At 45.5% G+C, this 12360-nt stretch overlaps 1 protein-coding gene across 2 annotated transcripts in view; it reads right to left on the bottom strand.

The window, feature by feature from the left end:
* The window catches only part of GNAL (G protein subunit alpha L), a 44862-nt gene that overhangs the window by 12568 nt on the left and 19934 nt on the right, over nt 1-12360 (bottom strand). For both annotated transcript variants that reach the window (XM_068993704.1, XM_068993703.1), the window contains one exon: nt 4832-4929. In XM_068993704.1, coding sequence (XP_068849805.1) covers nt 4832-4929 — 98 coding nt within the window. The remainder of the gene's footprint in view (nt 1-4831; nt 4930-12360) is intronic.

Genomic DNA, 12360 nt, shown 5'->3' with positions numbered 1-12360 from the left:
CAACCTGCCCTAAGGAGCTCAGCTGAAAATGGATTCTTAGAGTAACTGTTTGAGAGAGTTTTAATCCAGAGGCTCACCACCCCTTTGAGCCTCCTGTGATAGCTGGCCATGGTGTTGGCTCATACATTTTCCTAAAACACAGCTCTAGTTATATCACTCTTGCTCCAACACCTGGGCAGAAAGGCATGTGTGGACACGGTCCCCACCCTCTTCTTTCTCTCTACACATAGGCAAGTCAGACTGAGCTTGAAGGCTGAACACCACTGTGTCACTTGTCAGTGTGGATGGGAAGGGCTGGTCACTTGTCAGTGTGGATGAGGAGGGGTGGTCACTTCTCAGTTTGGATGAGTCCTCTCTGTGGACACTGTCCCCGCTGTGTGGGCTTCCACCCCGTACATCTCCTCCTGGTGAGATCCTACGCCCGCCTCACACTGCTCCTCCAGAACCTTCTCCAGGAGCCCCTCCAAGCTGCACTGTCCACTCCACACAGCATACACAACAGACCTCCTGGCACAGATCTGGGGACCTATAATATTATGAGCCACGTAGAGGCAGAGAACAGCCTTGTTCCTTTCCCCGCTATGGAACCTAGAACATGCTCTGCACACAGCAGACACTGAACCCAAGTGACGCTTTGCTTAGCTGAATTTGACTGAGAGGGGCTAGGATGTTACTCTCATCAACAGCTTAGCTAAGATTTTCTTTTCTTAAAGTAGAACTCTTTCTTCACATGAGACCTTTCTAAAAGGTGGCTCAGATGGTAAGGAATCTCCCCATAATATGGGAGACCAGGGTTTGATTCCTGGGTGGGGAAGATCCCCGGGAGACGGAAATGGCAACCCACTCCAGTATTCTTGCCTGGAGAATCCCATGGACAGAGGAGCTAGACAGTACAGTCCATGGGGTTGCAGAGAGTCAGACATGACTGCTGAGCAACTAATGCTAACACAGCTGTGAATCACTTCACCTTTCCCACTATACTTTTCTTTGGGGGGATCTTTCTTCCAGAGTATTCTAAAACCAATTATGTAAATGGACGTGTCTGAAAGGTATCACGTAAACACAACAGTGCAAAGCATGAGACCCTATGTACACTGCAGAGTTTCAAGTTAGATTAAGCAAAGTCTGACTTTATAAACCTGTTCTGAAATCCAGTTTTCTCTGATTTCTTTTCTCCCAAAATAGCTGTTTCCATGGCTACCTAATCACTTATTATTAGCACTTAGAGGAAGTGCATTTTCGGGGATAATGCAGTAGAGATTGTTTTTAATTTTCACAGTGGGCACCGGGGACCTCTTATGAAACAGAATCTCTGCTAATTTGCTCAGCTTGCTTGATACTCCAAAGACAATCATTTTTACCGAGAGGCCAACCCTTAAAGCTCATAATATGCTTATTCCCAGGCTGCTCCAGCCGGGTCCTCTGTCAGATAGTGCAGTGCCCACCCATTTCGAATCACTCTCAATTTCCCCTCCCCAGCTTCCAGCAACCACGAATCTACTTTCTGTGTCTATGAGTTTGCCTGTTTTGGGCATTTCATACAAATGGAGTCATAGGGCATGTAGCCCTCATGCCAGGGTTCTTTCACTGAGCCTCATGTCTTCCAAGTTCACTCATGCTATAACATGCATCAGAACTTCATTCGATTTTATGGCTAAATAAGATCCCTGTGTGTGGCTGGACCAAGTCCGTTTATCCCTTCATCCTTTCATGCACATGTGGGTTGTCTGTGCTTTTGGATACTGTGGATGATGCTGCTGTGAACATGTGTACACAGTTTGTGTGTGGACGTATGTTTTTAAATCTCTTGGGTGTACCCGGGAGAGAAGCCTCTGGGTTCCTCCGTGTTTTACGTTTCTGAGGAACTGTGGTGAGACCATTCTTGGATTCTTCACTGGAAGTTCAGCTCCCTGGGAAGTATCTCCTCCCTTCAAATATTCCCATGGTTTCTGCCATGGAAGAAATGACTTAGAATGAATCTCTTCTTAGTTAGCATCTGGGTTCAAAATACAAGACTGCTGAGCAGATAACACAGTGACATGGAGTCACGCCAAGATGTCAGCAGATCTTTTCTCGAGAATTCAGAAGAGAAGGGAAAAGAAGACACGTCAGAACCCTGGACTCTGCCAGGGCGAAGCTCAGCTCCCCACCAACCCCACGCTGAGCACTGGGCTCCTGATTTCAAATAGCCCTGACTTCATGCAAAAACACCCTCCCAGGAATTGAGCCTCCAAGGAGGAATAAGACATTCTTCAAGCAGCTGGAAACCTGGGGGCTGGGCAGGTGGGCTTGAGTGACCCAGTCCCAGGGCATTCCCAGCTGGATGCTGGAATGTCCTTTCTTCCATAAACCATGGTGATGGAAGCGGAAGCAGCTACTTTCCTTCAACATCTCATTTGGCAACATAAACACTCTGGGCACCACGCATGCATCTAACGAGTGTTATGAAATGTTACTTGTTCTTGAAACCCCTTGGCCCCAGCTGCAAAATCCGAGTGCAGAGGAAAAACAAGATCGTGATTAAGAGACAATGGTTGCTGATCCCACTTGAGTCCCATGCATATTAAAATGGATTAAGGAAGCCAAGCTGGGGATGTTAGGATTAACCCAGATAGTGATGTTCGGGTGGTGGTGGTGGGGAGAGTCCAGAGCAGGAGTCGTGGTGTTGATGTCTGACAAGCCTGTAGTCTTCACCTTGGGGCTCAGTCTCGCTCTCCCTAATTTGAAAGGACAGAACTGAAGGAAACAGCAGATCGTGGCTCGGGTCCTCCCGGTTGGGAGTGCTGATCTCAGGCCCCTCAGCGGACCTAAACCTCCGCTCCCACATGGAGATATGGTAGCAGGAGCTCAGCAAGGGCCCCCAGGTGCCAGGCATGCTCTGGGGCGTTCGGGTCTCTGCTTAGTCAATCCTACAACAACTGTACAAGAACACAGTCTGTGACTTTATTCTCATGAAGCACCCTGCCCAAGCGAACATCTGGATCCTGCCTGCCTGCCAGCAAAGCTCAGGCTGCTTCTTTTTGTCATATGTGCCTTGCATATCAGAGAAGGCAATGGCACCCCACTCCAGTACTCTTGCTTGGAAAATCCCATGGACGGAGGAGCCTGGTGGGCTACAGTCCATGGGATCGTGAAGATTCGGACACGACTGAGTGATTTCACTTTCACTTTTCACTTTCATGCATTGGAGAAGGAAATGGCAACCCACTCCAGTGTTCTTGCCTGGAGAATCCCAGGGACGGCGGAGCCTGGTGGGCTGCCGTCTATGGGGTCGCACAGAGTCGGACTGAAGCGACTTAGCAGCAGCAGTAGCCTTGCATATTCTATTTTAAAGTAAATCATTAATTCTAACACTATGGTGATGGGCTCTTTTCATAAGAAAGAGAAATTCCTAATGGGTCACTGAAGGGCGCTTAAGGCCCAGGAGACTTCACTCAAGAAATGCTGGAAATGGCGATCAGACATACCCCCATGAACCTCAGATACAAACTTATATAGGTTTTAATGTTATCTTGAGCTGTGCTGGGAATTCCAGCTGCTGGCATTTTCTTAATATGACATTCCCATCTCTACAACATTGTGATTTAACATATAATTCCACTGTGGTTTTTAAGCGATGGTGACATGGCCTTAGAAAAGAGTGTGAGAGGGCCTCAGAAGGGGGATGAGGGCCCTTCTGGGAGGGGTGGCCCCCAGGACCCTCTCAGGTTGCATTTAGCTCCACCAGATCTGTACCCCACACCACACCCACACCCACATCTAAACCCCCCAGCTCTCTGGACTTCGCAATCTGGCTGTGGAGTAAGTGAGCACAGGAAAGCAGTCACAAATCTGTGGTCTATTTACAAGGTGATGTGGATTCAAGGCAAGTCTTGAAGGAACTGTTAAGCATGGCAGGAAAAGAGAAGTTTTAAGTACTGCTCTAGCTAATTAGCAAAGAGTCAGAGGCAACTGAGCATGCACAACTAATTAGCTACAGATCCCTATCAGTAAACAGACTTTCGTGTACATAAGGGAGGATCATTAATGCTGTTGGTGGTCATTCAGGGTGCCTGGGGCAGGTCTGTGGGCACCTCTGGTTAACCTGGCCCTCCTGGACAGCCCCAGAGGCTCCCTGAATTGGGGCAGCTCGCCACCTGCCAGCGGCTGAGGGGGTGTGACTGGCTCCCTGGCACAAGGGGGATGAGGTGAAGTAAGGTTCCACCAGCACCATCTGTCTCTCTGTCTTGGCCTCGAGGACTGCCTTCCTCCTGGGAGGATCCCCTCTCTTCCCACTCCTTCATCCACTGCAGACTGAACATCATTGCTTAGCACTTCTCCTCTGTCTATACTCGCTCATCTTGTCCAGGCTCTACAGTCATCAGTGGGCAGGCACCGTCCACACCTGGGTCACTTCCTCTCGTCTAACACCAGCCGCTTGCTCCATCTCTGTCTCTGCTCTGGTACCTCAGCTTGGCTTCTCCAAACTGGAGCCGGATGGCGTCCTGTCCTCCACTAACGACATCTCCCAGGTCTCCGTCTGAATAATAGCATCATGATGCACCTGTGGTCACCCTGACCCCCTCTTTTCTCCACCTCTCTCATCTGATCTGTTGCCTGGCTCTGTCCCCATGGACCAAAGCTCACCTCTAAGCCCACCACCTAACCTGAAGCACCCACAGATCTTTATTGCCTCCGTTCTACCCTCTGAGCAGCAGCCAGAATGACCTGACAGTCTGGGTTATCACATATTCAGGTGATGCCACTTGCTGCACGGGGTGGGAGAGCTGAACTCTGAGGGGCAGTGCAGTGGGGGTGCCCACCCCAGGCTGGGCCTCGTGGGCAGACTCACTATTGGGCGCAGTCGATGAGCTGGTACTCGTTGGACCGCTCGAAGCAGGCCTTCACGCCTTCATCATCCCAGAGCTTCTTCACATGATCGAAGAATTCCTGAAATTTGAAAAAGTTATGAGTAAGAAAACATGTGCTACCCACCTTCTAAAGGTTAAAAGGAAAAAGAAAATGCCAAAACCATCTGCAGGGTAGGTCGGCGCCACACAGGGTGGAAGGCCTTATTCCTCAATCTATGTCAAACACTCTCATAGTCCCAGAGAGTTCCCAAAGTGGAAGTGACAAGTCCAAAATTAATGACATTCATCAACTATCCATACCACTAAGAATTTATAGTTCTTAAGACTCAGTGACTTGACTAGGAGAATGGCCACTTCTTATTACAATGGCAAGGTCTGTTTTAGCTGCTTCCCTGGTGGCTCAAATGGTAAAGAATCGGCCTGTAATGTAGGAGATCTGGATTCAATCCCTGGGCTGGGAGGTTCCCCTGAAGAAGGAAATGGCAACCCACTCCAGTATTCTTGCCTGGAGAATTCCATGGACAGAGGAGCCTGGCGAGCTACAGTCCATGGGGTTGCAAAGAGTTGGACACGACTGAGTGACCAACACTTTCATTTTTAATTTTCTAGGGAGAATGAAGCCACGATCATGAACAGGCATGACTGACCAGGTGAGTTATGTTCTGCCCAGAAGCATTAGGTACATGACAAAGAAACTTTTAAAATTACAATCTTTGGGGATAGTGATTTATTGTCTTCTGGTCTTTTAAGAAACTCTGAGGTAAGCATGAACCGGGAATTTTCATTCAAGCCCATCCATTATGGCACCAGCAGCCTCTGAAGCGGGAAGCTGGCTGCCTGGGTAAAGATGACTCTGTGAACCTGTATTTCCAAAATTGCCCATTTTAAATGAGCAGCGCTATGGCAGCAAATGACTATACATTAGCAGCTAAATATAAAAGAAGTTATGTAAATTTTCAAGAAACTCTTTGCTAGAATATTTATATCCCTTCCCACACCAGGAAGCACTGACTTCCACCTTCGATCTGCAGGGGAGGGTCTGGGGCAAACCCTCCAGGAAGCAGCCGAGGCCATACTCCCTAAGAATCAGCACAGGTTCTTTGCAGAAAAAAAATAACAAACTGAGTTGGCACATTTTTTAGAGATTCTCAGTTCCATACAAGGGTGGATCCCAGTTCTGAGGGGCCTGACACTTATACAAGTTTTAGGCCCTCTAGGAAAAAGGAAACACAGAATTACAGGTACAAATTAGGTCCAGAACCCGGGAAGGGAAGTGGGGGCTCTGAGGGCAAGCATCACCAGATTCCAGTATGTCTCATCCTGACTCCTAATGTCAGGAACAATGTTTAAGCTTACGCCATGAGTCTTTGTGTCTATCCTGTCTCCCTGCCTGTTGGCATCAACAACAAATCCATACTGTCCACAGGGGACAGGAGTGGACAGCGTTCATGTGAAGGAGAGGAGCTGGACTCTCAGCTTTTATCCTGCCCTCTGAATTGACGCTTCCTTCTGGAATCTTCCAGGGCTGCTCCCATCTCTCCAGAGAAGGGGTCTGTCTGTGGGATTCTTTAAAAACTTCTTTCTAAGAGCCAAACAAGGACACACACACACACACACACACACACACACACACACACACACACAATGTTTAAAGAGAAATGCTCTCTTGTGCTATCATCTGCCAGTCCTGGCAGGCAGTGATGCCACTGTCTCAGTGATGCTAGAATTTGAGTGCTGCTTTTCCCACACTGCAACCTCTCGTGCAGCGGTCCTGGAACAAAGTTCCTTCCTGTCTGTAACAAGGGTCAGGATTAAAAACAGGATTAATTAAAAAAACGAAGTACGGCAGAAGGGAACTAGGAGCAGGAAAGCAAGTGATGTGAAGCAGACTGAAGTAGGTGCCCAGAGCATAAGGCAAGGTCTACACACAAGCTCGGACCCATGCCCAGACAGGGTTTCTGAGCTTCTGTGCCATCAACTCAGTGACATAAGTGAGGTTTTTCTTTAATAGTCTGAGAAGAAGCCTTGGAGGCAAAGTCACAGAGGGGTGCTCGGTCCAAGGAACAAAATGCATGGTTCTTAGGGTGATGCTGACGACAGCAGAGACGTAGGAACCAGGTTGCCGTGACCTTACAGCAAACACTGTGACCTTATAGCAGATGCTATGATCTTACAGCAGACGCCGTGGATGACACCAAGAAGACAGGGGCAACTTCAATCTGCTTCATCTTCCTCCTTGGGGAACAAGACCTTAGGCAAGACCAAGGCCAGGTGCCCAGGAGTCTCCACATTTACTCTTTAAGGAGTTCTCAGACCTTTGTGGAAAATTCCAGGGTGGCTGTGGCTGTGACTTATTTACCTTTTCATCAGGGAAAACATCACACAGAAGCAGAGAGATTGCCTCCGAGCACTCACTACCCACGGGCAGATTCCACACTCATCGTGTGGCCAGTCTCTCTATCTGTATCTCAGGCCTTCTCTCCCACTTCTATTATTTTGTAGCCACTCTCTTACACCATTGTTTTATTTCAACATTATTTCTAAAAGATGAAGGTTTAGAAATCATAGCCACAATGTGCGTGCGTGCTATGTTGATTCAGTTGTGTCCAACTCTTTGTGACCCTATGGACCATAGCCCACCAGGCTCCTCTGTCCATGGGATTCTCCAGGCAAGAATACTGGAGTAGGTTGCCATGCCCTCCTTCAGGGGTATAGCCACAATATCACCACCTCAAATAAACATATACAAACCAGTAAAGAAATGATTCTGTGAGATCATGAACCACTGCAGCTTCTTGAGCTGCAAGCAAACATTTGTCCAGAGCCTGGCTAGAATCCTCCTACATTTGCTAAGACAACTGGGAAGTAAATATGAGGAATAACTTTAGTATGCCTCCCTTAGCAACTGAAATGAACAATACTAAATAAAAATAATTTCAGTGTTGTGTGTGTGTGTCTAAAAAGAAAGGGTGATTCACAGTGAAGTGTCACTTGTTTTTGACATCTGGGAGTTGAGAGAAACTGAGAGCATAAAGAGAAAATTACTAAGTCATACTTCCTATTTTTTCTGTATTACAGAATATGAGAATCACCTTGTGATCTTCACACTTATTTAGCAACTGAAATACATGGAGATTTATGTTACTCTTATTCAAAGAAGTTTTAGTTGTGTTATAGAAAATAAAAATGATAATGATACCAAATTAAACCTAAATTAAGGCTTTAAATTGTTACAGCATAATCTTGATGTTGAAATCAAAATTTAAACTAAAAATATTAAATACCCAACTACTCCATTTCCTAGCACAGCACTTACCTTCTGGTTCTGCTGTTTACACTTCTCTGTAGATATAAAGTGTACTCAAAGCTAGCTTGGAATTCTCAGGTGAGTAACATTTTTTTTTTTGCTTTTAAATTCTTCATTACTGCTTTAAAATAGAAATAGATGTATGCCAGCAAGAAATGTAAAAAAAAAAATCCTTGCATGATTTTTCTCCTAAAATAATACAATAAAACAACTGTTTGGTTACACTAAATCTTAAAATACATTTTTTCATTTTGGAAATAAAAATCAAGTCAAAAATACTTCTTGTCTGGTGAGCTGAATGTGGTCCAGGGGTCTAGAGGGCACCCGGGTCTCAAGTGAGGCTGCTCCCACACTCCATTCCCTCTCCTGAGGCTGGTGGAAACCTTCGATGGATGGAGTGAAAAATGTTATTCCTAGGATGACTTAGGAGAAGGCAACAGCAACCCACTCCAGTACTCTTGCCTGGCAAATCCCATGGACGGAGGAGCCTGGTAGTCTGCCGTCCATGGGATAGCTAGGAGTTGGACATGACTGAGCGACTTCCCTTTCACTTTTCACTTTCATGCACTGGAGAAGGAAATGGCAACCCACTCCAGTGTTCTTGTCTGGAGAATCCCAGGGACAGCGGAGCCTGGTGGGCTGCCATCTGTGGGGCTGCACAGAGTTGGACACGACTGAAGTAACTTAGCGGGACGACTTATGGAAAAGATCCCTCTTTAATTTTAGTGTCAGGAATAGTTTTTGCATCTCTCGGGCAATTGCTGTTTCAATTTTATTATTAATTTTTAATCCTCTGGTATCCTGTGACTCTTCTTCACTTACATCACTGAGTTGATGGCACAGAAGCTCAGAAACCCTGTCTGGGCACAGGTCTGAGCTTGTGTGTAGACCTTGCCTTATGCTTTGGGCACCTACTTCAGTCTGCTTCACATCACTTGCTTTCCTGCTCCTAGTTCTCTTCTGCCATACTTTGTTTTTTAAATTAATTTGTGTTATAACCTTGTGAGTGGCACCAAATCCTTTCTGGAACTCGTTGAAGTAAAAGTGAAAGTGAAAGTTGCTCAGTTGTGTCCGACTCTTTGTGACTCCATAGATTCATGGAATTTTCCTGGACTTTGGGAATTCTTCCCAACCCAGGGGTTGAACCCAGGTCTCCTGCATTACAGGCAGATTCTTTACCAGCTGAGCCACAGGGAAGCCCACATTGAAAAAATAAATGATTAAAGGAACCGTCCATGGTAACGGAGTGGACAGTGATCATTACACCATCAAGTGGGCCTTAGAAACAGGCAGTTTATTTCAGGTGAGTAGCCGTTTAAATGGAATTTTCTGAAGCTCAAGTTTGAGTCTGATTCATCTAAAATGTACCTACTCAGTTTTATCCCTCAGAAAGCAGGGTGATCTAATAGGCTTCTGTCATTTCTCTTTTCAGATATCTGGTAGATGTCAAGTTGAAAGTGGGATCTGTCATGCCTGGTTATTTATAATCTCTGTCCATCCTCAGGTATAAGTGAATACAGGATACCTCAAATTCTATTTAGAAACAGCATTCAGAAACCATGCTAACAGGAACTTTCCTGATGGTTCAGTGGTTAAGAATCTGCCTTCCAATGCAGGAGATGCAGGTTCAAGTCCTTGTCGGGGAGTTAAGATCTCACATGCTGTGCACCCATGCTCCACAACTACGCATTGCAATGAAGACCCAGAAAAAACCCTAAGCATTATCAACAATCAGGGGTCCCCAAGCTTGTGTGTTTCCTGGCATGAAACACAGCCTCTGTGGGCGAAAAACCACAGCAAGAAACCAAATGTAAGGTGGGGTCACCTGGCCCCTCCTGGGGCCTCGTGTGTCCCAGGCAAGGTTCTCAGGGTCTCCTGACCGAGGGCTCACTTCGAGTCTCAAATGTCCCGCCGTGCAGGTGATGCAGCTCCCGTTCTACAGATGACAAAAAGGGAAGGATCATGGATCCTTCACACTTGTCTGAGCCCCATGATGAGGAAGTGTCTGCCTGCATCTGGAAGCAGCTCAGTGGGGTGGGCCAGCTTCCTGTTTCCCCGCCTGTAGCAGCTCCTTGTGGCTGGAGACCACTGAGAGCAAACCCACGCTTACAATAAATACCATACTCGCCTTCCCCTGACCCCCTCACCTTGGACGGCCTGCTTTATTCTTAGAATCATTTCTAGCAGCCTTTGGAGGTTTACTTTATATGCCCTAAAATTCACCCATGTAGTTATCCAGTCACACACCCACCAACACAGCCAAGTCTCAGAGCCTCTCTACCACCTCCATGCCACCTCCCCCATGACTGCCCCAGTCTCAGACAACTGACAATCTACTTCAGTCTCTATAGTTTTGCCTTTTCTAGAAACTTCATGTAAGTGAAATCACATAGTCTTTCGGGTCTGGCTTCTTTCACTTAGCCTGAGTTTTCTGGGATTCAACCATTTTGTTATTAGTAGCTTAAAAAAAACTGCTCAGTTTTATTACATTGTATGAATAAGATCACATTTTGTTTATTTACTCACCAGTGGAGCGACACTGGGTTATTTCTGGTTTTGACAGTTACGAGTAACACTGCAGGAATATCTGGGTACCAGGCTTTGTATGGACTTCCATTTTCTTCTCTTTCAGGTTAACACTCTGGAGTGGAATTGCTGGAGTACATGGCAGGTGCACAATTAACATTAAAAAAACTGCTAAATTGTTTTCCAAAGCGGCCATTCCATTTACACTGTCAAGAGCAATGTGTTAGGGGTTTGAGTTCCTCCAAGTCTCAAGTTCCCCAAAACCTTGGTTTTTGTCAGTATAAAAAAATTTTAATTATTCTAATGGGTGCATGCTGGCCTCTGGCTGTGGCTTTAGTTTGCATCTCCCCAATGACCAATGATGGTGGACATCTTGTCACGTGATGGTTGCCCACTTGCTTGTCTTATTTTTGAAGTATCTGTTCAAATATTTTTCCCATTAAAAATTGAGTTGTTTGTCTTCTTATTACTATTTTATTTTCTTTATAAGAGTAAAATATTCTTGGTCTTCTGAGTTTCCACGTACATCTGAGAATGGGCCTGTCAGTTTCTAGAGAAAAGCTGCTGGTATCTTGGCTGGAACTGCACTGTGTTTCTAGGCTACTTTGGGGAGAATGCTATCTTAATAGTAATGAACTTTCTATCCATGAACATGGTATATCTGTTTATTTATGTCTTATTTTCTCTCAATAATGTTTCCTAGTTTTCAGTGTACTACACTTTCCACATTGTTAGATTTTTTGCCTAAGTAAATTTTTGGTGTCATTTTGAAGGTGTATTCTTTTTAAAAAATCATTTTTGGAATTTTTCATGGTAGTACAAAGAAATACAGTTAATTTCTATATTTGATCCTGTATCCTACAACTTTGTTGATTTCATGTATGACTTCCAGAGGCTTTCACTTCCTTCCTGTGTAGCTGAGCACAGAATTACCCATGTAGCTTTAGCCCCTGTCTCCCTGAAGCATGACTCACAAGGTTTGGGACAGAATCAGAACTCCCTGTGGTTCCAAAGTGCAGACTGACTGAGCCAAAGGGGCCTTTGCTAACCACAGTGGCCAGGCTGCACTTGGGGACTTCCTGGTGGTCCAGTGGTTACGAATCCTCCTTCCAAAGCAGGGGACATGGGTTCAACCCCTGGTTCAGGAACTCAGATCTCACATACTGCAGAGCAACTGAGCCTGCAAACCACAGCTAAGACCTGATGCAGCCAAACAAAAAAAAATGTCCAATAAGATTTGTCTAAGGACTCTCTACATTTTGTTTCAAAATTATAGTCTCACAAAACTGATACGTATAAAGTTTTAGTAATAAGATCCATGACCCACAGTACAGTTAAATAAATCTACCTCATTTTGATGGGAAAATATAATTTTCCTTCAAGTATTCTTTCCCATAAAATTAATTTCTTAGCTTTTGATTTTTCTCATTCGCAATACTCCCACTCTTATATTTGAGATTCTCTCTCTAAAATCCTAATTCTCATGGACTTGAAGCACGCCAAAGAGACTCATGCGAGAAACTTATTTGTGTGGGAACAGAGATAAAATAATTATGTATTTTCATTAGGGGTAAGACACTCAAAGAATCACGACTTTGGTCTTTACTTCCAGACAGGCTCTGTCAAGTTGTCTCCCCAAAGTTCTCTGTGGTGTCAACTTGATTATGCAACACCTGG

The sequence above is a fragment of the Capricornis sumatraensis genome, chromosome 21, assembly GCF_032405125.1.
Source record: "Capricornis sumatraensis isolate serow.1 chromosome 21, serow.2, whole genome shotgun sequence".
Classification (NCBI taxonomy): Eukaryota; Metazoa; Chordata; class Mammalia; order Artiodactyla; family Bovidae; genus Capricornis; species Capricornis sumatraensis.
This window is presented reverse-complemented; position numbering and strand designations above follow the sequence as displayed.